This window comes from Anolis carolinensis, chromosome 1 (assembly GCF_035594765.1).
Source record: "Anolis carolinensis isolate JA03-04 chromosome 1, rAnoCar3.1.pri, whole genome shotgun sequence".
In the NCBI taxonomy this organism is placed as follows: Eukaryota; Metazoa; Chordata; class Lepidosauria; order Squamata; family Dactyloidae; genus Anolis; species Anolis carolinensis.
The window spans coordinates 209,667,343-209,693,568 of NC_085841.1; the positions used below are offsets into that span (position 1 = coordinate 209,667,343).

Consider the following 26,226-nt stretch of genomic DNA (forward strand, 5'->3'; position numbering starts at 1 on the left):
CATAATCTTGGAGGATGCCTGCCATAGATGTGGACGAAATGTCAAGAGAGAATGCTTCTGGAACATGCCCATACAGCCTGGAAAACTCACAGCAACCCAGGGATTCCAGCCATGACATTTCAGACCTTGGGGAAAATGCAACTCTCAGCATCCTATAGCATTGAGTCATGGCAATTGAAGTGCTGTCAAGCTGCATTCATTCTATCATGTACATGCACCTTCAATCTCCCTCATCCAAAATGTTTAGGAACAGATCTCTTTTTGATATTATCCCCCCCCAGCCCAGTATTATGGAATACCTGTGCAGGTATTTCATACAATAATAAGTGTCAGGATGTGATAACCCAGCATTCATAACAACTGTACTCTCCACATCCTGCCAGAGCAATGGGGGTGGGGGATGGGAGATAATCTAAATGATAAGGACCATCTGGCCAGGGATGGGTTTTATGGCCAGCTCTGGTTTTTCAAGCCTGAGAAAAGGATCATATAACAGATACATGTGAATGTGGGGAGGGGGGAAGGTAGGAGGCAGATATACTCGGGACTTGGCGGGAATACTCAGTTCCAGCTTCGTTTTCATCTTGTAAAGAAGGTCCTCAATAAAGCGTTTCCACAGAGCTGCCTGTGTGAGCCTGTTTGAGTCCTATAGCTTTCAAGAGCTGACAATAAGAGTTGAAAGAGACCACATGAGCCACATAGTTCAATCCCCTGCCATGCAGGAAAAGCACAATCAAAGCACCCCCAACAGATGGCCATCCAGCCTCTGTTTAAAAGCCTCCAAGGAAGGAGCTTCCACCACTCTGGCAAAAAGTTCCACTGTTGATCTGTTCTCACAGTCAGGGGCTTCTTCCTAATGGACTGATGTGAATTTTCTGGGCTGTATGGCCACATTCCAGAAGCATTCTCTCCTGACGTTTTGCCCACATCTATGGCAGGCATCCTCAAAGGTTGCGAAGTCTGTTGGAAACTAGGCAAGTGGGGTTTATATAAAGACAATTAGGGTCAGCTAACATCTCCCAACAAAGGATTCCTTCAGGCAGGAAGCAGCCATTCCTTGAAGCTGCAAAACCATTAAATGCTAATCAAGGTGGCCAATAGCTACATTAACACTTGCCACAAACAGACAAGAGTTCTTTCTCCCACCCTGGACATTCCACAAATATATCAACCCCACTTGCCCAGTTTCCAACAGATTTCATAACCTCTGAGGATGCCTGCCATAGATGGGCGAAACATCCGGAGTTAATGCTTCTAGAACATGATCATACAGCCCGGAAAACTCACAGCAACCCCGTGATTCCGGCCATGAAAGCCTTTGACAACACGTTCTTCCTAATGTTCAGATGGAATCTCCAAATCTCCTTTCTTGTAATTTGAACCCATTCCTCTGAGTCCTAGTTTACAGGGAAGCAGAAAACAAGCTATGCTGGAAATATGTAAAATAGCCTTTTACATATTTATACTGGCTATCATGTTTCCACTCAATATTCTCATCTGAAAGCTAAACATGCCCAGTTCTTTAAGTCACTTCTCATAGGGATTCATAGTCTCCAGACCTTTGATCATTTTATTCACCCTCCTCTGGACACCTTCCAGCTTGCCAATATTTGTTTTGAACTGCGATGCTCAGAATTGGATACAGTATTCCAGGTGAGGTCAAACCAAAGCAGATCGACTTCCTTCGATCTAGACACTACACTCCTTTGGATGCAGCCCAAAATTTCATTGGCTTTTTTAGCTGCTGCATCACACTATTACCTCATGTTCAACTTGTTGTTCACGGAGACTCCAAGATCTTTTTCACATGGACTGTTGTTGAGCTAGGCATCACCCATCCTATGTCTTTGCATTTTATTTTTATTCCAAAAGACCTTAACAGGTTAGAGAGCTGGGCCAAAACTAACAAAAAGAATTTCAACAAGAACAAATGTAATTCTTTTTGTTAGTTTTGGCCCAGCTCTCTAACCTGTTAAGGTCTTTTGGAATTCTGTTTCTGTCCTCTGGAAAATTAGCTATCCTTCTCAATTTGGTGTCATCTGCAGACTTGATAAGCACGCCCTCTAAACTTTCATGATGACTTAAAAGTTGTGATTTGGTGGGTAAGTAGCACTCTTTAGCAGAGAAGGCCAAATACTTCATAAAAATGCAATTAGAAGTTGTTCTGGAATTGGGATGAGTTAATGGGATAGAATCCCCTGAATAGCATTTTAGGTGGTGACATTCCATAAAGGAAGAACATGTTATTAAATTATGCGAAATATATACTAATGTGTTTTTTTAAATAATATATGTACGTACTTATCCATAATATGTGTACATATAATTAAATAAAACATAATTAATTTAGAAAAAAGAATTAATAAACTATAGGGATACGTAAATCATATAGCTAGCTATAGCCCCAGTTCCTGGAACTAGATGAATCGGAGCTCAGCTAACAGGGAAGGCCAAGAGAAGTGTTTTTGCATGGATATGGTGAAAAACTTCCATACAGTGGCACTTATTTCCCATGCCAGCAAGGTAATGCTCAAGATCCTACAAGGCATTCTCCAGCAATACATGGAGCAAGAGTTGCCAGATGTCCAAGCTGGGTTCAGGAAAGGCAGAGGAACAAGAGACCAAATTGCCAATATCCGCTGGATAATGGAGGAAGCCAGGGAGTTCCAGAAAAACATCTACTTCTGCTTTATTGACTATTCTAAAGCCTTTGACTGTGTGGATCATAATAAACTGTGGCATGTTTTTGGTGGTATGGGGATACCAAGTGACCTTGTCTGTCTCCTGAGAAATCTGTATGAAGACCAAGTAGCCACAGTAAGAACAGATCACAGAACAACAGACTGGTTCAAGATTGGGAAAGGAGTACGGCAGGGCTGCATACTTTCACCCTACCTATTCAACTTGTACGCAGAACACATCATGCGACGTGCGGGGCTTGATGAATCCAAGGCCGGAGTTAAAATTGCTGGAAGAAACATTAACAACCTTAGGTATGCAGATGATACCACTCTGATGGCCGAAAGTGAGGAAGAGCTGAGGAGCCTTATCATCAAGGTGAAAGAAGAAAGTGCAAAAGCCAGGTTGCAGTTAAACGTCAAGAAAACCAAGATCATGGCAACTACACCTATTAATAATGGGCAAATTATTAGAGAAAACATGGAGGCAGTGACAGACTTTATATTTCTATGCGCGAAGATCACTGCAGATGCAGACGGCAGTCAGGAAATCAGAAGATGCTTAAATCTTGAGAGTGCCTTGGACCGCAAGAAGATCCAACCAGTCCATCCTCCAGGAAATAATGCCCAGCTGCGCACTGGAGGGAAGGATATTAGAGGCAAAGTTGAAGTATTTTGGCCACATCATGAGAAGACAGAAAAGATTGGAAAAGATCGTGATGCTGGGGAAAATGGAAGGGAAAAGGAAGAGAGGCCAACTAAGGGCGAGATGGATGGACAGTATCCTTGAAGTGACTGGGTTGACCTTGAAGGAATTGGGGGCAGCGATGGCCTACAAGGAGCTCTGGCGTGGACTGGTCCATGAGGCCACGAAGAGTCGGAAACGACTCTACGACTGAGAGAGAGATCGTGAAAAAAAACAGTATAAAGTGAGTTTGGGTCTGTCAAGTTAAACATCTCCCGCATTAGATAACATTTTGGGAGAGTAAATTCGGTTAAGGCTTTTGTGTCTATCAGAGGAAGGTTGATCATTTGTGCGAGGTGAGTGAAAGTGTGCTTTTGTGTTCCTTCATGTTTTATTATTCTGTTATGATGTGTAACTCTAGGTTCTCTGTTTGAGCACATGGACTCAGGGAGTGAGGCATTTGCTGAGAGGAAGTGAGTCAGACTTGGTTGTGGGAGGAGTTGGCAGTGACTAGTTTTCTATATAGCTGCAGCCCCGGTTTCTGGAGCTTGTTGAACAGGAGTTTGGTTAACAGAGAAGGCCAACAGTGTTTTGCGCAGGTGTTTAAAGGGGGAGGCCCAGAAGTTACATTTTGGTGACTACTTCAGATTAATGAATATTAGTGGTGAGGGAGCTGCTGAAGTCACTTGTGATATGTTTGTGTTCTTGCAAGACAATATGGATAGCTAAGTGTGCATCAAGTGGAAGAAAAGGTTCACCAACTTGAGGTCTGTGCATCTACTCTTCAGCATATTAGGGAGCATGAAGTTAGAGCAGAAAAGACCATTCTGGACGAGGAGAACATAAGGATTGTCACTGAGGAGGAGGTACGGTGCAAAGGAATATGATGCAAAGAAATTGCAGAATCAATTTGAAGCTTTCTCTCTTATCAGTGATGATGAGAAACAGCAACAACAGATCAACACTGTCACTCCTCAGAAACATATGGTGATTTTAGGGAATTCCCAAATGCGTGGCAGGTTGTTAATAGAAAAATATATAGAGGAATAACAAATTCTTTTTTAAAGTGTACATTTACAAAATTATTTTTGCCAAGGCTTCCTTGTGTCCCATTGAAGCCAAAATTACTTAATGATGCAAGAAAATCTGCACTTAATTTGAGTAACAATCTACACTTCTCATTGCATAGCCAGAACCTGGTATTATCTGTTTCAGATTGCTCTAATCGTGTACATTTTTAGAACTAAACATTTTTAGAACTAAACATGCAGATGTTGAAAGAAAGCTGGAAGGAAGAGATGAAATGTCTTCCATATATATTCATGACACGCATGTCAAATGACTAAATGTCATTATATCATTCATCCTTAACAAACAAGCACAAAGAAAACAAAACCTAGCACATTCAAAATAGTCACATTTAGCTTGGAGAAAAAGCAGCCCTCAGATTCCAGTCTAAAAAGAGTTCCCGTTCCATATAGGAACCCTGTTCCCTGCTGAGAAACACCTTCCTTCTTGGCTGTTACTTGACTCCAAAGATACACAAAAATAAAACTCTATATGCAGAACCTATCAAATAAAAAGAAATCATCTCTTTTTTTCTCCTTTTTCATAATGTAAACCAGCAGGAACTTTAGGGTGTAACCCACAAAACTTGTATCTCTACTTCCCACAGACAATCTCCTCTCCTTAATACTGGATTGGCTCCAGACTGAAACATATTTAAAGCTAACCCACTGAAATTAATGGGACTCACAAGTTTCTTCTGGGTTGATTTCAGTGGGACTTCTTCAAAGTACAATTCAATCACCCTACTGTGCCCATAGATGTATGCTGTTATTTTGAGGATAAGAAATTCTTCTTTGATTCATATGTAAAGATCTCATGGTGTTCATTGAAAATTCCTACATAAACTATTGCCTCAAAGTGCTTTCAGCTGTCGCACCTCAGCATTGGTTCACCTTGCTCCAACACACAAACTCCACCACAGAAGGCTTGCGTCTTTTCAGTTTATTGAAGAAAGATAGCAAAACTTATTAAAAAGCAGAAAAATAAGTAAAAACCAATTGCAAGTGCAATCCTTAAACACAGTTCAATAATTTCGTAGATATTAGTTCAAAATCCAAAAATAGCACAGTAAATCCAAGGTAACATGAATCCATGAGCTTCAAAAGTAATCCAAACACAGATTCGAGGCTTGAACAAGGCAAGAGTTGATTCTCCAAAGGTGAGGTTGCTCTGACTCAAATCTCTCCCCAGAAACATCTACTTAAAACCTCTCTGCGACTGAAAAACATATTCCTTTGAGCTCTGGAATCCCTATCTAACACAAACTCATCCTCTTTGTTCCCATCTGCATTCTGTTGACAATTCTCAGATTTAAGTGAAAGGTCATCCTTATCACAAATTTTGGCAGCATCTCTACTAGACTCAGAGGCATCCACAGACCTCTGTTTTCCTAAGCTATCAACACTTTCCAAATCCACCTGCACTTCAGAAACATCAACATTCCCAGGGACAGACTGCTGTTCAAACTGTATTTCAGAAATGTCCACATTTGCAGGGACAAACTGCTGTTCCCCAAATTCCCTTTCTTCATCATCAGGCTGAACCACAACATGAGCTACCCCAAAAAGTGTTTCCCCAGTTTATTGTAAAGTTCTGATTTGGAGTGATTTTTGAACACCATGCGACTGTGGACGCTTCTGTTCATTGCTAGGGAGCTTCAAACATGTGACACAGGTAATAATGTCATATAGTAATCTCCTAAAAGTGAAAACTTAGTTTAAAAGTCCATTCCCATATCTAGGTGAAATTAGGAGATTATTCTTCCTTATTTACTTAGAAAGATGAATCTAGATTACCAGAAGGTGGACACAGGAAAGAGCTGGGAGTAAGATCTGGCACCACAATGACTCAGAGGAAAGTGGGAAGATATCCCAATACTGTGAGCCCTTGGCAGCCACTGGAGTTTGGTTCCAGGATCCCTGTGAATACCAAAATCCATGGATATGCAAGTCTCATTATATATTATCATGTGGTAAAATGGTATATAAGATGACAAAATCAAAATTTAGATATTTTGGCAGGAGGGGGATATTAGATGGTTTAACCAGTTTCTTGAATTACCACCTCACCATACAGAGTACTGGAAGCATCTTAGCACACTGCCAGGATACTTCCTCCACTGAACCCGCTGGGCACCATCACACGACGAAAGACTAATTCCGGTGGGGCTCCATAGAGAAAGCATCCTGGCAGGTGATAGGATGCTTCCCTGAGAACATGAGAGGCTTCTCATGTTCCATAGGGAGGAACAGGAGGTGGCTGGGTGGCGACAGTTCTCCCAGTGGGATGGGGTAAAGTGTGCAGCGGGCAATGTGAGGCATGGGTGCCCCTCAGATTCAGATGAGGTCCTTACTCCGTCTAGCTCTCCCTGATTCATGCTTCTTATGTTACATGATTCCATAATATCTGTTGTGGAGCTTTGGACTTTCCTTTCACATCTGAGCATGTCAATAGCCAAATGTCCTTTCAACCCGAGTCTAGTTGTGTCATTAGTCAGTAGCTTGTTGATTACCTTTTAACCAGGCAATGTCATCTTCTGTCACTCTCTTGTTTTATTTTGGATTTTTCATAATAGAGCTTTTAAAGTGGTTTACCACTGCCTAGTGCAGTGGTTCTCAACCTGGAGTCCCCAGATGTTTTTGCCCTTCAACTCCCAGAAATCCTAACAGCTGGTAAACTGGCTGTGGTTTCTGGGAGTTGTAGGCCAAAAACATCTGGGGACTCCATGTTGAGAACCACTGGCCTAGTGTTAGGTATTGTGCCACTACAGTTTTCTCTTAAGAAATCCTCCAGCAGTGTCGCCCTGCAATACTGATGCTGCTCAATAGCTGTTTGTCACATTCAATCTGGATCCTTAGCAAAAGCCTGTCGGACATTGGAAGACCCTACTAGGAGCACTGCTACCGTCAGCATAGTCTCATGCCTCATAGGAGCACATAATCCTAATATCATAGACAGGTAGTGCCACAGTGAAACCCTCCTTATAGAAGTACCCTTTGATCTTTTTCTCTGATTTGGGCAATATTACACCATTTCAAATACTTCACAGTCTTTCAAAATATGTCTCACTTCCCCAGCATTATTTTTTTTTTCCGTGTCAGGAGCAACCGGAGTTGCTTCTGGAGTGAGAGAATTGGCCGTCTGCAAGGATGTTGCCCAGGGGACGCCCGGATGTTTTGATATTTTACCATCCTTGTGGGAGGCTTCTCTCATGTCCCCGCATGGAGCTGGAGCTGAAAGAAGGAGCTCATCCGCGCTCTCCCCGGGTGGGATTCGAACCTGGCAGCTTTCAGGTCAGCAACCCAACCTTCAAGTCACGAGGCTTTTATCCCCTAGGCCACCAGAGGCTCCTCCCAGCATTATGAATCACTATATTCTAAAGACAACCAGTATTGTGTGTCCTTTTTCATATTTTGCAAGAACCAGCATTGCCAAAACATGCAGGAACACTTGTACATGAGTCAAGGTCCTCTGTTAGAGTCACAACCTGTTGTAGCCTAGCAGGGGCCAGACAATTCTGATGAGGATGATGGTTTTCAAAATGAAGTGTCTGTGAGCTTGCAAGGTGATTTGTAGTCTTGTAGACAAGCCAGTCTAAGGTAGATTGACCTGACCATGAACCTGCAGATGTTGTGCAGGGTGGGGAAAGCGAAAGTGAACTTTCCCTGTAGAATAGGCCCTGGGAAGAGACAGAGGGTGCAGAAGTTTCAAAGGGGTGTAGGTTTTTGTGTGAAAACTAGGAAACTAAAACATTCCCAGAGAATTAGAGAAAGAAGTCCAGGTGTGACAGGGATGGTATCATGAATTCTTTGGTGAGTTTAAATTAGCTGTTGTCTGCAAAGACAACATTGTCATGGGGAAAGTCTTTTGCTCATGTTGCCAAGTCTATGATTCCTGTAACGTCAAGATCGTTGTTTCATGTTGATGCCTTGCCTATGTACCTTGTAAGAGTGCCTGGATTAAGTTCCTGTATTCATGTTCCTGTGTTTTACCTTGGATTTTCTTGAATTTTTAGTTCCTGTGAAGTTTCCATGGATTTTTAAGGACTTTTATTGAACTCTGACTGCTTTTGTATATTGCTGTTTATATCCTGTCTGCTGCTTTTGGATATTAAACCTTTCCCTTTTTTTATTATTCTTTATTCAATAAACTCTTTATATTTGAATCATTGGTTTTTGGTGTGGTGCTGGGCGAAGAGGTGCCATAGGGCTGAGATGCAACACAATCTGTGTAGCAGTGCAACTTCTCCTTGCCTGCTACAGTCTTAATAGATCCACCTCAAGGTAAATCAATCAAGAGATATTGTGACTCGGTACAGTAGCATCTTAGGGCCCTTCCACACAGCCATATAATCCAGAATATCAAGGCAGAAAATCCCACAATATCTGCTTTGAACTAGGATATCTGAGTCCACACTGCCATATATCCCAGTTCAAAGCAGATAATGTGGAATTTTATTCAGTTGTGTGGAAGGGGCCTTAGTAAGCATTTGGTGATAATTCTACAAAATGCTATGGAATCATGGGAGATGTAGTTTTTGGCCTTCTTTGCCAAAGTGCTGGTGTGCCACCAAACTATAATTCCCAGGATTCCATAGCATTAAGCCATGCCAGTTAAAGTGTTGTCAAACTGCACTAATTCTACAGTGTAGAATCATAGAATTGTAGAACTGGAAGAGACCTCACAGGCCATCCAGTCCAACCCCCTGCAAGAAGCAGGAAAATCTCATTCAAAGCACCCCCGACAGATGGCCATCCAGCCTCTGCTTAAAAGCCTCCAAAAACGGAGCCTCCACCACAGCCCGGGGAAGAGAGTTCAACTGCGAACAGCTCTCATAGTGAGGAAGTTCTTCCTGATGTTCAGGTGGAATCTCCTTTCCTGAGGTTTGAAGCCATTGTTCCGCGTCCTAGTCTGTAGGGCAGCAGAAAACAAGCTTGCTCCCTCCTCCCTATGACTTTGCCTCACATATTTGTATATGGCTATCATGTCTCCTCCTCTCAGCCTTCTCTTCTGCAGGCTAAACATGCCCAGCTCTTTAAGCCGCTCTTCATAGGGCTTGTTCTCCAGACCCTTAATCATTTTAGTTGCCCTCCTCTGGACCCTTTCCAGCTTGTCAACATCTCCCTTCAACTGCAGTGCCCAGAATTGGACACAGTATTCCAGGTGTGGTCTGACCAAGGCAGAATAGAGGGGGAGAATGACTTCCCTGGATCTAGACGCTATACCCCTATTGATGATTTTCCGCTTTATCCCTGCAAACCTTTTCCCTACAGAAGTTGGCTATTGGTTTGAATTCTTCTTTGGTGACTTCTCCCTTTTTCCACTTCTTGTGCATGTCTTTTTTGAGTCTTAGACCAGTTAGAAGTTCTTTGGACATTCATTCTGGCTTCTTTGTAGGTGTCTTATTTTTATTCTTTTGTTGGCACTATTTGCATTTGCGCCTTTTGTTGGCACTATTTGCATTTGCGCCTTGAGTATTCCACTTTTGAAAACTCCCATCCATCCTTAACTCCCTTGTCTTTTAGTATTGGCATCCATGGAATGCCGCTCAATATTTCTTTCAATTTTTGGAAGTCAGCTCTCCTAAGGTCCAGAATGCGGATTTGACTTGTCTTCGTTTTGGCCTTCCTTTGTATCGCAAACTGCAGGAGCACATGGTCGCTTGCCCCTAAGGATCCAACCACTTCAACTGCATTGATCTGGTCTTTCACGTTTGTTAGGATGAGATCAAGAGTAGCCGATCCCCTTGTTTCCTCTTCTACATTCTGGACCATAAAATTGTCTGCAAGGCAAGCGAGGAATTTGTTGGATTTTATACTCTTGGCCGAGTTTGTTTTCCAGCAGATATCAAGATAGCTGAAATCGCCCATGACTACTATATCTCTTCTTTGTGCCTGTTTGGTCAGCTGCTGACAGAAGGCTTCATCAAGTTCTTCATCGTGGTTCTGTATGAGATCTTTTTGAGTCCCATTTCCCTTGATTCTTATCCAGATGCTTTCAAGATGGTTTCCTTGATTGCCATCTTGCATCTCTTCTGCAACGTAAATGTTTTTGACATATAGGGCTACTCTCCCTCCCCCTCTGTTCTGTTTCTGTGAAAGAGGTTATAGCCTTCAATGGCTACATCCCAGTGATGTGAGTCATCTCACCACACTTCAGTGATGCCTATGACATCGTAAGTGTGGTGTTGTGCTAAAAGTTGGAGTTCGTCTTGTTTGTTCCCCATGATTTGTGCATTAGTGTAAAGACCTTCCCCTGAGCTGTTCCTTTGGGATTATTGTGTTCTTGGTAATTGGTCCTTGTTGTGTTTGTGCAACCCTCCTTTTAGCCTTATGGCGATTCCCTGTGGTCATGGGTAAAATAGTTCACAAGGCTATTATCCCCCTCCCCCGGATGACCTAGTTTAAAGTGTGCCTGATGAAGTTTGCTAGTCTGTGAGCAAACTTGTGTGAGATGCACCCCATCCCTTGCCAGTAGGCCTTCCTCCTCGAAAAGCAGGCTATGATCGAGGAAGCCAAAGTGTTCCTCCTGACACCACTTTCTGAGCCAGTTATTGACCTGTAGTATTTTTCTGGCTCTTGCAGTAGATGCATCCAAAATTTCAAGAGATGGAGAAATGTGCCAGAGAAAAAAGGAGGGTTTTTTAAAAAGGGCTTTTTTGCTTCTCTCTTTCCTATCAGTTTATGTAGGTCAGCTGTTCTTCACTCTTAACCCTGGACATTAATATCCTTGAACTAATCTAGTCTCAGAGAACCTCTGCATACATATCATTACATCTATAGCTTTAAAAGTGCATATTTTTTCCGTTACATTCTCTCATGGAACCTATAGTGACCTCTCACAGAACCCTAGGGTTCGTGGGTGAGGAATATATCCCCTCCTCCAGATTGTAACTCGCATTTGCCCATGGCAGCTGGGCTACTGGTGAAGGCTAATAGGAATTGCAGTCCAAGAGCATTTGGGGTTGGCACACTTTCCCCATCACAGATTCCCCCTTTGAAGGAGGGGGAATCACATTCTTCAATGACATACAGTCAACATGGTCCTCTTTCCCCGTCTGGCTGCTCATCCTTCTTGGATCCTCAAGAACGGTCGCTGAGTGCTATTCCATTTATCTATGTGAATTTGTATATAGGTGCATGTTGGAGAAGTACACACTCCATAATAGTATAATGTGAAGGTTGTACATGTTTACACTCAAAGTAGAATCAGGGTGTTGTAGAAGTTTCTGGTTTTTTATTAGTTTCTTTTTTAAGAAAAACTTTTTTAATCAGGCTATTATTTCCTTTGATTGCTAATACATCAACCTTTGGTGACACCTTGCTGCTTGTGCCTGCTGAACTTTAATGCTGATCAGAGTAAAGAACACTGTGGTTTTTTGAAAAGGCTGGGGTGTAATGCATTTCAGATTAACGGTGAAAGAAAAGCTATTCAGGGAGGCAGAGGTTCACTTTGCTATAGCACTTTCTATGCTGTCTTTCTTATTATCAGTAAGAAAAAAATGAAATAAGAATAGCACATCTTTTAATTTCCTTCCACTATTACCTCTTGATTTGCATTCAGGTCTCCCAGAAGAAATACCTCTGAATTCAGAAGAAGGCTATTTAAGCTGCATGGTGTTTAAAAATTGCTGGAAGAGGTTAAGGTACCATACATTATGCAGTTGACCTTACTAAGAAGCTATGCTAACGATTTAGACTTATAATTTTCTCCAGTTACATTTTTAAAAAAATATTTCTTTTTATCATTTTATTTTTCATAGCAAAACTCATTATCTCTTCTGGGTACCCCTGCAGGTTAAACCCTCCGATTTTCTCTTGACTTGTTTTGTTATATATTTTTAAATAGCACTAAAATTATATTAAAAGTTACTTTACTTGCAGAGAATTGCCAGGCCTTTTTCCTATTCAGATGAGTGAATTATTTTGTTGTGCCTTTTTATCTCCTTTCATTGTATGAGCCCAGCAGGAGGTCGCATCTTATATTACCCAATGCAGTACCAGGACCATTTCTCCTGTTGTTCAAATCTATAGGACTGGGTAAATCTTACCTTTGCTTGCCTCTAGTTCTGAAAAAATGAATCTAATCGTAGAAATCCTGTATCTGGGTCCTCTAACATGATTCTATGGTTTTCTTGAGCCAGAAGTCCTTCATTCCAACAGGATTTGATATTTTCCATAGTTTCATGTATACCTGCAAAGTCTAGAAATGTATCCTGCACAGATACAGCAGCTATAGAGATTGAAATATTTTGGATCTGAGAGCTGGTCTATACAGGCATTAAAACATCAACATACCTGGAGTTGGCTCCTGTTGGCCCCCACAACAAGAAGTTGATTTTTACAGAATCCTAACAGGTTCTATCTCACTTCAGCAGTTAAATTGGCATATAGATTAGTTCACTATGGGTTCCATGAGAAAGCAGAGGTAGTGGTGCTCTGTAGTTAAGGGGGGTGGTATCAGTTTTTTCCATGTATGATATTATTATTATTATTATTATTATTATTATTATTATTATTATTATTATTATTTTATTTATACTCCACTTTTCTCCCCAAGTGGACTCAAGGTGGCTAACAGTCATACACTTTGATCAATTTAAAACAAAGCAAATACAAACATTAAAAAACAATTAAACAGTACTGTGCATGTTAGATCAAAAATACATTAAAATACAATAAATACAATTAAAATTCATTTTAAACTACACTATCCCCCCCTCAAATTCTACCCACAACCTCTCCAGCAACATGATCCTTATTCTCCAAATGCTTGCCAGCAAAAAAAAAAAGTCTTGACCTGCCTGTGAAAGGACAGCAGGGAAGGGATCTTCCTGGTCTCTCTTGGGACGAAATCCCACAGTTTGGGAGCAGCCACTCCCGTGTTCCCACCAAATGCGCTTCTAGATGGCTAGAATGCAGGCAGGGTGTCCCTGCTATTGCAAAACTGCTTTGTTGTGGTCATTGTGGTTGTTGTAATAATTGTTGTGGTAGTCTTTCTCTGGTACAATTGCGGTGCCAGCTTTCAGAGCATTTGATGTGTTGTTTGAGGGTCTATAGGTTTTATCTTTGTGTTCACGTGGCCTGCCCTTGTTTTACTGTTTTTTTGATTTCTTGATGTTGATGCATTTATTGTATTTTTAATGGTGCTATGTTATGTTGTTTTATATTTTGTTATATTGTATTGCTCTGGGCATGGCCCCATGTTAGCCGCCCCGAGTCCCCGTTGGGGAGATGGTGGCGGGGTATAAATAAAGTTTTATTATTATTATTATTATGGGAATTTGATGGAAGCTTTAAGATCAAACTGTAACTTATTTTGACAACAAAATAGCCCATGTCTATTGTGACTCAGACACTATGATTAAAGAGCAATTTTCAGAGATACATAAAGACCTATATTGTTCTATATAAATAGACATGTTTCAGGTACTGAAGTCAAAAGATGTGGATAAATTGCTTGGGCATGTGTTGACCATGTACACTCAACCTATGTCCTTGCTAACTTGAAATCAAATAGGAATGGTCTGGCCTGGCTAAGAGGTTGGCAAATGCTTCCTTGAAAGAAAAGAGTTGTCTCAGACTCCTCTAAAAAAAAAAAACCTGCCTTTGGCCCAGAAGTTTTAAATATCTGTCAGTTTACAAATACATTTGTTCCTGAAAAAAGTGCTTAAAAGTTTAATGTGCATGCATCTGCAAGCCCTCTTAAATGAAAGTGAATTTTTAGATGAACGTTAGCTTTAGGCCTGGTTTTGGTCTGCTTTGGTCACCCTAATGAATGGATGACCTAAGGCAGGTGACTATGCTGGTCAGAGTTGTAAGCCAATACATCTGAACAGCTATACTGATCTCCTGCAGTATTTAAAGTCATGCTATATAAAGGCCATTATGCATCTGCATTCCAGCAAAGAGTCTCCTGTGCTAGCAGCCAAATCAAAAATATAATTTATTTCTGATGACTTTTCCTAAGAAGCATAATTCAAGCCTGTTAAAATTAATATATTATGAGCTTTCAGGGCCTTCATCTCTGTCTTTTAAAATATTTACAAATAGACCACTGAAAATAGTCTCCAAGCTTTGAAGCTGGTTATATATAGAATAGGAACTGCAATCCCTCCTTGAGAGGACATCCCACAGGCATTAAGCAACATTGGCTTTCTTTCTCTGCAGCTGGGGAGAAAGCTCCAATCTCAGCACTTCCATTGCAACCTCTGCCTTTCACACCACTTGCTTCCCTGATGCTGGTGTGCCAAAGTCAGCAGAGGTGATTGTGAGCAGATATGAATGAAATACATCTGGTGATGAGTTTTCTTTTCCTGGGATTGTTTGGGATATAAACACATTGCTAAAAATGCAACAAAACAAAACAAAAGAAGAGCTACAAACAAAAAAGGAAAGTGGCCAGCAGTCCACTTTAGGTTTTCAAAGATGTATAAGTGTAGTTCTTTTATGTTAAACTTTTATATATGTTGCATGCATGCAATGTATTTAAAAGTAAAGGTACAGTAGAGTCTCACTTATCCAAGCTAAACGGGCCGGTAGAAGCTTGGAAAAGTGAATATGTTGGATAATAAGGAGGGATTAAGGAAAAGCCTTTTAAACATCAAATTAGGTTATGATTTTACAAATTAAGCACCAAAACATCATGTTATGCAACAAATTTGACAGAAAATGTAGTTCAATATGCAGTAATGTTATGTTGTAATTACTGTATTTACGAATTTAGCACCAAAATATCACGATATATTGAAAACATTGCAAAAATGGCTTGGATAATCCAGAAGCTTGGATAAGCGAGGCTTGAATAAGTGAGACTCTACTGTATCTCTCCTGAAGGTTTCACCTTCCATTTGGCCAGAAAACTACCATCAAGGGAATCGGAGACCTATATCCACATTGTGCGAGTAGGATTGCCCCATGAGAAGCTTTTGTTAGTTCCCCCAATATAATTAGGATGCTGTGGGCTGTTAAGAGGAAAATATTAAGATCTTTAATCTATGTAAACATAAAATTTGTTAGAGCTAACATTAATCAAATCAGAGTAAAAGGGAATATACTGATACAAAAACATCCGGAAAACTCATTATCACTAGACGCAGCCAACTACTTTGTGATGTGCATCTGATTCTTGAGAAAGGAGCAGACAAAATGAGGGGCCAGAATGGTCAATGTAGTACACTTCACTGCATGGTGGACAGCATCATGCCCAGGTAACAATTACAAAAAGTATATAGTACTCCAAAATTCAGTATACTCAATAGATGTCCAATGGAATCCTATATAACCCGGTACATTGCATTATGTAAACCTAGCTGTGTAGCCAAGCCACTAAAGCCTCTTTACTGAATTAAATAAATGTGTAACAAGCATACCAGTAAGAGTGCTCAAAGCACATTGGGACTGATGCAAGGTACAGCAGAACTGATGCAAGGTGCATCCCACTGTCCATTGATCTTGTTGTACAATGTGTATAGTACTGGGCACAGACATTACAAAACTGCCCAATTGTAATTCCTGTAGACATGTCTATTCATGAAGACAAAAATGCCAAACAGTATTCCAGCCTTGTTCTTCAATGTCTTATTCCTATTGATTTTCTTTCATTGCCAATGGCAAAAGGTAATTTTTTTTAGTGTAGAACAGATCTTGGTCTCATTCTCCCTCTCTTTTTTTAATGCATTTTAAATTTGCTTTAACAGATGTAAATTGTCCTGATGTTTGATAGGTGAGGTTGATATAAAATCTAATGAGGGGGATATCAGTGGTTACAAGTGTTAATTTGAACGGTTTATGTTATCATCAACATCTAGCTCCTCTGAGACCATGGGGGGTTGCTTGAGTAGCACAGAGGAGAATACCGTTGTTTCAAAAGCAGCATGTTTCAAAAGCAGCATCATTTATAGATTCCTGCACACCAGCTGTGTTCCTAGATCATTTATGCAACTACAATTAATACCATTAAAGAGGGAACACAGACATTCTTGGAGATTATCACTAAACAGTGTCAAATTACAATTTTCTTTAACCCAGTTGCTTTCCCTTAGTGGTGGTCAAATCTCTCAATTTCAGCTCTCTCTTTTTTTGGGGGGGGGGGGTGTTATGTCTGAAATAAAGCACTACGTCTGAAATGTTGAGAATTTTATCCATTTCAGGTTTGGTTCATCCATTTTTTGTAGTTTACATAACAAATTGCACACATTTATTTCTATGCATACCACTTAATACATGTATTTTGGTATGTAATTTTACTTGGTACTTTTTTTCCAACCAGTTTTCCTAATATATTTTCCCTAACAATGCAAAATTTATGAAATCATGAATTTCAGAGGGTTAAAGGCATTGGTTTAAATGTGTGAAATTAGGTAAGGTCACATCAAACTCACAACCTCTGAGGATGCCTGCCATAGATGTGGGTGAAACTTCAGGAAAGAATACTTCTGGAACATGGCCACACAGCCCGAAAGACATACAACAACTCTGTGATCCCGGCCATGAAAGCTTTCAACAACACATAAAATAAATGAATTTCTCCCAATTTTCTCAATAAATTATAATCTGGGGCTACCTTTGCAAAAACACTTCACATAAAGCAGCAATTGTTACCCCTGTTCTTCCAGATGTTTGGACTTTTAACTTCCCAAATTCCACACATCACAGCCAAGAGCTAGATTGTCAGAAACACCTGGAGGGTCAAATGCTGAGAACCACTATCATTGGCTGGATCTACACTACCCAACAACCCAGGATCTGATCGCAGATGATTTTCTTATCCCAGAATATCTGGCAGTGTAGACTCATATAATCCAGTTCAAAGTGGATAATCTGGGGTCAGTGGTTTTGAAAACATTGTTAACCACCTTGAATCATATTCTTGAGAAGAAGGTAGGATATCAATGAAGAAAATAATAAGATTTCCGATTTGCCCATAAATTTAGATTGTGGGATCCACTTTAAATCTACTTTAGGGAGGGGCCTTTAAACAGCTCAGCCAGATAGGTCCTGGGCTTCACCAAACTACAAATCCCAGAATTCTGCAGGAGGCAGAAACCGGATTTAAAAGTGGATAAATGTTCTAGTGTGAGGATTTGTATTCCCTGGGGTATTGAACATATAGGAATCATGACTACAAACTGATTAAGAAAGTGTAACATATTTGAAACTGTAATAATCAATTTCAGACATATTCATTAACAGAAGAGGAAGCTACTTGAACATTCAGTGGCAAAGTCTACAGTTTACAATTACCAAAAGATAGTAACTATAGCAATAGATTATGGTTCAAATAGCAGATCTTACCATATTTAAAAAAAGGAAAGCAAAAAGCTTTAGTTGGCAGTTACTTTTAATGAAGACAGTGCCTTTTATTTACATAAAATGTATAACACGTTCTTCGTAGGCATGAAACATGGACTAAGTACAAAGATAAAACTGTACTTCCATTACATGCTAAATAAAATAGATAAAAAGTTATTATATGGCACAATGACTAACATATAAAGAAATAAATTAACTACCACAATGAATTGACGTTTCTGTATACTGCCCATTTAAAAGTGCAAAATTATTCCTGGAAATTAGAAGATTTTTTGTAAAGTTTTAGATCCAGAAAATACAACCTGATCAGCCCAAAGTGTAGCTGACACTGGAGGTTTCAGCATCCAGTAAAATATTACCTTGAAATAAATTGTGCCTATTGTGCTCTTTTGTGGGTTTTTAAAAAATAATACAAGTTGTGGTTGTGGGCTCTTAATGCTTTGCTCCCCCCAGAAAACTTTATTAGCCTTGTCTTTTCATTCTGTAAAATCCTGATTGGCAGTTTTTTTTTGTTTTTTTTTTCGTGTCAGGAGCAACCGGAGTTGCTTCTGGAGTGAGAGAATTGGCCGTCTGCAAGGACGTTGCCCAGGGGACGCCCGGATGTTTTAATGTTTTTACCATCCTTGTGGGAGGCTTCTCTCATGTCCCCGCATGGAGCTGGAGCTGATAGAGGGAGCTCATCCACACTCTCCCCAGGTGGGATTCGAACCTGGCAGCTTTCAGGTCAGCAACCCAACCTTCAAGTCACTTAGTCCACTACGCCATCTGGGGGCTCCTCTGATTGGCAGTTAAAAACACACACACATAAAATAAGTGAAATGTAAACAAATAATGTACCTAGATCTTCGAAAACTAGTATTTCCTAGGGTTACGGTGGGGCCACAATGCTCTACTGCTGTAAGGCAAATGTGGTTTTTCAAAAGTATACCTCCTTGAAGGGAAAGGCTTTTAACTGTTCTCTGAATGCCAAAACCATAGTAGTAAGTAACTGTACCTGTTTTCTGCCATTAGTTATTTTATTTAAATTTCCTACAGAAGCTCATCTGAGCTAAACATGCAAAATCAATGGCAAAATCTGCATGTCAATTTAATAATAGATTTAAAATACTGCAATTAATCTGAACAGGTAATAGAACCTGACCATATATTATTTGGAAGCGGCAGAAGGTTCATGTTGTCTTCTTACCAGGATCCAGAGCATATTCTCTTTCTCTCTTTAAATAAAGATTTCTATTCTGTACAACATTTTTTCAGAATTAACTAACAGCCTACAACACCAGTAACCTTCCAGCTACAACATCTGACCTCTTCAACATCCGAACTCCTCTGTCATTTCATATGGACATCAGGTAGGTTGTGCGTTAATTGCCAAAGATGTCACACTCTGTTGTTGCTTATATTTGTAGTGGCAGTGCAGTAGCAGGAAGAGGTGGCTTTCTTAACAAATGACCTTATACAGGGGACAAAAAGGGAGGTGTGATCACTTGGAACTGCTTAAGCACGCCGTGGTTCTAGCCGGTGTGACATTTGTGATAAAGTCCTCTGGTTGTCAATCACACTTAATTGCCGTACATAATTCCGGACGTCCTGATGGTTCTTGTTTGCCAGAGAGGCATCAGGAGCTGAAGAAACAGAAATGATGTTCCATTTTTACACTTAGTCAAACTCAAAATCTGAGCAGAATTTGCAAGTACCATACATCTACGTACCCACATAGCTACTTTTACCGCATTTGAATTAACTTTGCCATGTTCTTCTTTGATACTTGCCCCACAACCCAAAGTTTTATGTAACCTTTTTTCACTGACAGAAAATCAGCTGTATGTATTCTGTATGGCAGGTTATAGTGTAAATAAATATTGTTAGTTTGATTAAAAGGACTTCCAAAGCTGTACCTTCATAGCAGTATCAAAATGCCAAAATACAGCAAAGCTAATTTTGGTGGGATTAGATTGTGCCTCTAGTTCAGTGGTTCCCAGCCTTTGCTTTTCCAGTTATTTTGGGCTTCAGCACCCAGAAATCTCAGTTGTTTAAACATCTGTTAGGAATTATGGGAGCTGAAGTCCAAAACACCTGGAGGGCCAGAGGTTGGGAACCATTGCTCTAGTTTATAATTCTAGATTGTAATAGCTATAACCCAGATTTTTTTTAATCTTGTCAGGAGCGAATTGAGAACATACTGCAAGTTGCTTCTGGTATAGAGAATTGGTCATCTATAAAGAAGTTGCCCAGGGGACGTATGTGTTACCATCCTGTGGGAGGCTTCGCTCATGTCCCCACATGGGAAGCTGGGGCTGACAGATGAGACCTCACCCCATCTCGTGGATTTGAACCACCGGCATTCAGGTCGGCAGTTCAGCTGGCGCAAGAGTTTAACCCATTGAGCTATCACAGCCTCTTCTATAACCCAGATGTTAGCTACAGATAGATGTTAGATACAGATAGAAAACTATAGTAATGATGATGCACATATTTCAATACATACTAAAAGGCTGGCTCCGGCAGAATTTCACTGTCCTAACTGTGTTTGAAATCATGCGCTATAAAAAGGAAAAAGATATGTATAAATTATCCTCATCAACAGTGGATCAGAATCAAAACAATGTTAAGCAAGCACTGCTAAGAAGAGGGTTTTAGGCTGGACTGCTTCCCTGATCTGTCTGTTGATTTCACCCGGTACAGCAGGCCTTCAGTGTCTACCAGAATTTGATGCCAGGAACATCCCCCTCCCCATGGATACCAAAATCCGTGGATGCTCCGTGGATCCGACACTTGTTTAATCCGCTTTATGTGAAAGCAAACAAAACTCCATGTTCAATATACTCTTCAATGTGAAACAATGTTTTCCAAACCATGCAGAATTCAAATAACTGGGAAGAGAAGTCCAAACATACATTATCTTCATGACACTTACAGGAGATATTGGTTTAGATCCAGATTTAAGCAATAATTAAAGTAGGGACATGAAACACAATGAATCTTAAGTTAGTCATAACTAACCAGTATTTTTAACTTAACTTTCATTGCTTTCAGTAATCCTACTTTTAAAATTCTACTGTAAAAAACACTATCAATTATTCCTTCCTCTCATAAAGATGATTCAGGAAAACATAGCCATATCAGGTGTCCAGTACATGTGCCTTGGGCACTTTAAGGCATAATCAACATAAACAGTTTCCTTTCTGAGGTTCACTGTACATTTTAGCCCTGAAGCCGACCTCAATATTGTTTCACGTAGTAACCATGGTTTTCTATTTTTATTCTTCAAAAGCATAAAGAAAAAAAGGGTGCAGCAAACAAGGAGATGAAGAGGAGAGCAAATCAGTAAGGACAACCCAACTGTTTGTCTGTGCAACATTGAATCCTACCACCCCTACTCCCACCAAATTGAGCCTGTGTGCTTTGGAAGTCTATTACTGGAAAGCAATATAATGCTAAATATGGATCTCACAAAAATAGAACCAACCCTACAACACAATAGATACACTCTGGGATCCTCCTCCTCCCCACCCCACCGCCCTGCGCCTCTGGCTTCCTTCTCATATGCAAGTTGCCGTTCCAATTCAGGTTGCATGCAGCCTAGAATAGTGTGGCAAGCGGCCAGCACATTATCTGCTAATCCATTCCTAGACCAGGCTTCAATATTACTATGAATATTCATACACACCACAACAAAAAACTACTAAAGGTTTTAAGTCACATACTTTTTGCATAATCTTTATGTTCCAAAAACCCCTCTGAAAGAATGTTTGCCCCCTCTTTCCCCCTCCCATAAGGAACACTGCGTGAATTCCTTTTGTTCTGATCCATAAAACCTGAAAACCAATATGCACACATTCGCTAATCCTCATTTCACACCTCAAGGGTGAAGAGTCTCAGTAAAAAGAGGAACCCTTGGTTGATGGTACTATTTTGTACTGCCATGGATGGGTAAGCTTGCATTGCAGAAGTGCTTTGGAAGGGCTTTGTAGCTGCTTTCGGCAAGTACTGCAAGCAGATACTGCTAAAGGAAAGCAAGAAAGAAAAGAAGAGATGCTGCCAGTTGCAATGCAGCTCTTCCCTCCATTTATCGATTCAAGGAACATTGCTTTCATATGTTTTCCTCTATCTCATTAATCTATATAGATGATTTACCAATCAGGATTACAGTTGAATATTAAGAAAACAGAAATAAATGACCACAGGTGATTTCCATAACTTTAAAGTAGTAAATGAAGACATGGAAATAGTGACAATATTTTCATATAATCAGGTAAGATCCTCAAGTGTATGGATATATATAAAGTCACAAGCATCAATGCCACGGCATTTCTACTTTCTATATATAGCTGTCGGCTGTCGATGAAGAAAGCTGACAAGAAAATTCAACCATTTGAAGTATGGGGCCAAAAGAAAAAATTAATGTGTCTGAGAGCAAATAAAATCCGAACGCTCCTCAGAAGTCAAAATGACCATGCCAGGGCTACTGTCCTACTTTGGACACATCATGAGATGCCATGACTCACTGGAAAAGTGAATAATGCTCTGTAAAGAGGTAGGCAGTAAGAAAAGAGGCCACATGCTTGCAAGTCCTGAGCATGAGTGTTGATACCGGGGGCTTTTGAGGTCTTTCATTCATAGTGTTGCTGTAAGTGGAAGTTGATTTGATGGCAAATGATAACAACAAATACAACAACCACTCTGAAGACCCCTTCTTGCGACCAGAACAGAATTATTGCGATCCTGGAGAAGGATAGGAGTGGTAGCCTCCATGACAGTCTCCTCGGTTTGAAGGTACTGCTATTTAATGCCAGATCCGTCAATAGTAAATCAGCTATCATCCAGGATTTGATCTTGGATGAAGTGGCGGATCTGGCTTGCATCATTGAGACCTGGTTGGATGAGCCTGGTGGGGTAAATCTCGCTCAGCTGTATCCTCCAGGTTTCGGGGTGCAACAGCAGGCCAGAGCCGGGGGCGGGGAGGTGGGGTTACGGTGGTCTTTCGGCAGTCCATCTCCCTGGTCAGGTGCGCCATCCCGCAATCTGCAGGTTTTGAGTGTCCATCTTAAGGTGAGTACCCGGGACAGTTTGGGGATTCTGCTAGTGTACTGTCCACCCCGCGACACAGCAGTCTCCCTGCCCGAGCTGGCAGAGGTGATCTCTGGTGTGGCATTGGCCTCTCAGCGACTGGTAGTGCTGGGGTACTTTAACATTCATGCCGAGGCCACTTTAACTGGTGCAGCTCAAGACTTCATGGCCGCCAAGATATCACTTGGGACTGTCCCAAGTGATATCTGGTCCCACTCATCAAGCTGGACACACACTTGACCTGGTTTTTGTTGCGGCAGATGTTGAAGTTGGAGTGGAAGAGCAAAATATTCTTCCGTTGTCATGGTCGGATCATCACCTGATCAGTTTAAGACTCACTGTTACCTCAAACCTCCGCAGGGGTGGTAGACCCATTAAGATGGTCCACCCCAGGAGACTTATGGATCCAGATGGATTCCTGAGGTCTCTTGGGGATCTTCCTGTCATGGAGGCTGACGATCCTGTCAATGCCTTGGTAGACCGCTATAATAGTGAGATGTCCAGGGCAATTGACATGATCGCCCCCAAACGTCCCTTCTCGTTGCAAAGAGTCACTTCGGCTCCCTGGTTCGTGGAGGAGCTGGCAGTGATGAAGCACTCAAGGAGGGGACTAGAGTCCAGCTGGCGTTGCTGACCGAGCACGGGCTAGAGCTGCTATTAGGGCCTACTCCGTGGCTCTGCAGGCAGCCAGGAAGTCCTTCACGACTGCCCGCATAGCGTTTGCAACTAACAGACCATCGGAGTTGTTTCGGGTCGTCGGGGAGCTCCTTCCCCCTCCTGAGGGGGGAGGGGCATCTGAAGACTCGGCAACTCAGTGCAGTGAGTTCGCGCACCACTTTGCAGACAAAGTCGCGCAGATTCGCTTCGACTTGGATGCTTCTTTTGTTGCAATGTCAAAAGAGGTAACCGAGACACCTGTCTGTCCGAACTTGTGGGATTCATTTCAGCTTGTACACCCGGATGATATGGACAAGATCCTTGGGGCGGTGAGAGCGACCACTTGCTCTGCGGATCCTTGCCCCTCGTGGCTAATTAAATCGGCCAGAGGAGGGTTGGTAGAGTGGTTTGTGATGATAATTAATGCCTCTTTGGATCAAGGCAAATTTCCATCTGTCCTCAAACAGGCCATAGTGAGGCCCATATTGAAGAAAGCCTCCCTTGATTCGACCATTCTAAACAACTACAGACCAATCTCGAACCTCCCTTTCTTGGGCAAGGTCCTGGAGCGGGTGGTTGCCTCGCAGCTCCAGGGTTTCCTGGATGACACCGATTTTCTGGACCCATCGTAGTCCGGCTTTAGACCTGGGCACAGTACTGAGATGGCTTTGGTCGCCTTGGTGGATGACCTCTGCAGGGGGAGGGACAGGGGGAGTGTGACCCTGCTGGTTCTCTTGGACATCTCAGCGGCTTTCGATACCATCAACCATGGTATCCTTCTGGGACGGCTCTCCGGGATGGGCCTTGGGGGTACTGCTCTGGAGTGGCTTCAGTCCTTCCTGGAGGGTCGCTCTCAGTTGGTGAAGCTGGGGGACTCCTGCTCAGACCCCTGGCCATTGACCTGTGGGGTCCCGCAAGGTTCTATTTTGTCCCCCATGCTTTTTAACATCTACATGAAACCGTTGGGTGAGGTCATCCGGAGTTTTGGAGTTCAGTGCCATCTCTATGCAGAGACACCCAACTCTACTACTCCTTTCCACCGAACTCCAAGGAAGCCCTCTGATACTGGACCAGTGCTTGGCGGCTGTGATGGGCTGGATGAGGGCGAATAAACTGAAGCTTAATCCTGACAAGACAGAGGTCCTCCAGGTTAGTCGTATGTCTGATCGGGGTATTGGGTGGCAACCTGTGCTTGATGGGGTCGCACTCCCCTTGAAGGCGCAGGTTTGGGGGTGCTCCTGGACTCAGCGCTGACGCTTGATGGTCAGGTGTCAGCGGTGGCCGGGAGGGACTTTGCACAATTAAAACTTGTGCGCCAACTGCAACCTTACCTCGTGAAGTCTAATCTGGCCATGGTGGTCCATGCCTTAGTTACCTCTAGACTGGACTATTGCAATGCGCTCTACGTGGGGCTTCCCTTGAAAACGGCCCGGAAACTCCAACTAGTCCAGCGTTCGGCAGCCTTGCTTCTAACTGGAGCTAATTATAGGGAGTGGTCAACCCTCCTGCTTAAGGAGCTCTATTGGCTTCCGTTCACCTTCCGGACCCAATTCAAGGTGCAGGTGATCACCTACAAAGCCCTGAACGGTTTGGGACCCTCCTACCTTTGTGATTGCCTTTCCCCCTACGAACCTGCACGTTCTCTTCGTTCGTCGGGGGAGGACCTCCTCTCGCTCCCACCTCCATCACAAGCGCGGTTGGTGGGGACTAGTGGCCCCCCGGCTCTGGAACTCGCTCCCCAGGGAAATCAGGCAAGCCCCCACCCTGGTAGCATTCAGAAAGAGCTTGAAAACCTGGCTCTTCACTCAGGCCTTTGGATAAAGATTGCTCATCCCCATAACAATCCTGTATCTGTGACCATTCTTGTACCGGTTTGCACTTTTTACCTTTGTTAACTTGATGTAGACACAGGGTCTATTCCCATCCCAATTTGCACTTCCAAGAATTTGCAGCACTTTATCAGTCACCTCGTGTTTACAATATTTATATGGTGCGCCTTACCCAGTCTATTTTTACCAGCTCTCCGTTTTAATCCATGTTTTTATTAGTTCTTGTCATTTGTTTTTATTGGCTAATGTTTAAATTTTTATAATTGTGCATGTCTTTTGTCTATTGTTGTGTTTTATATTGCTATTGTTTTTATTCGGGCTTGTCCCCATGTAAGCCGCCCTGAGTCCCCTTTGGGGAGATAGAGGCGGGGTATAAAAATAAAATAATAATAATTATTATTATTATTATTATTATTATTGTCAAAAGAGTTTTCTGATTATTATTTATTAAATAATTGAAGGGTCATAAGCTACCTCTAAGACAAAGGGGGATACAACAAAAGTGAAGTTGGTTGCCAAAAGGTTTTTAGGCCACAAGGGCTTGCATACACTATAGCTTGTTGGGGAATATGCACCATATGCATATGAATATACACTTGTGAACACACGCTCCAAGGATCCACATTCCTTGCTGGAAGGGAGCAAAAACTCTTCACTGACTCTCGTTCCCTGATAACAGATAGTTCTTTCCTCACTTCTAGAGATAGCTGGACATGAACAAAGTGTTTGGATTCAATGTGGAATAAGCAGTGGAAGAATATGATGGTACGAGGGTCAAGTATGGGGAATCAAATTTAAGGCCCTAGGTGGCTGCTAGTTTTCCATGCCTGATTTAAAACAGCATATACACACAAGCACGCAATGAAGTCAGAATTCAATGATTGGCCAAGCAAATACACATATACTTTCCAGCTATGAATCTTTAGTTA

The 26,226-nt window shown here is 41.7% G+C and overlaps 1 protein-coding gene across 2 annotated transcripts in view; it reads right to left on the reverse strand.

Annotated features, from left to right (window-relative positions):
• Nucleotides 1-17,754: 17,754 nt before the first annotated feature.
• rapgef4 (Rap guanine nucleotide exchange factor 4) overlaps nt 17,755-26,226 on the reverse strand; it is a 249,649-nt gene continuing 241,177 nt past the window's right edge. For both annotated transcript variants that reach the window (XM_062969187.1, XM_062969188.1), the window contains 2 exons: nt 20,230-20,284; nt 17,755-19,366 (listed from right to left, as the gene is read on the reverse strand). In XM_062969187.1, coding sequence (XP_062825257.1) covers nt 19,239-19,366; nt 20,230-20,284 — 183 coding nt within the window. In that variant the 3' untranslated portion in view covers nt 17,755-19,238. The remainder of the gene's footprint in view (nt 19,367-20,229; nt 20,285-26,226) is intronic.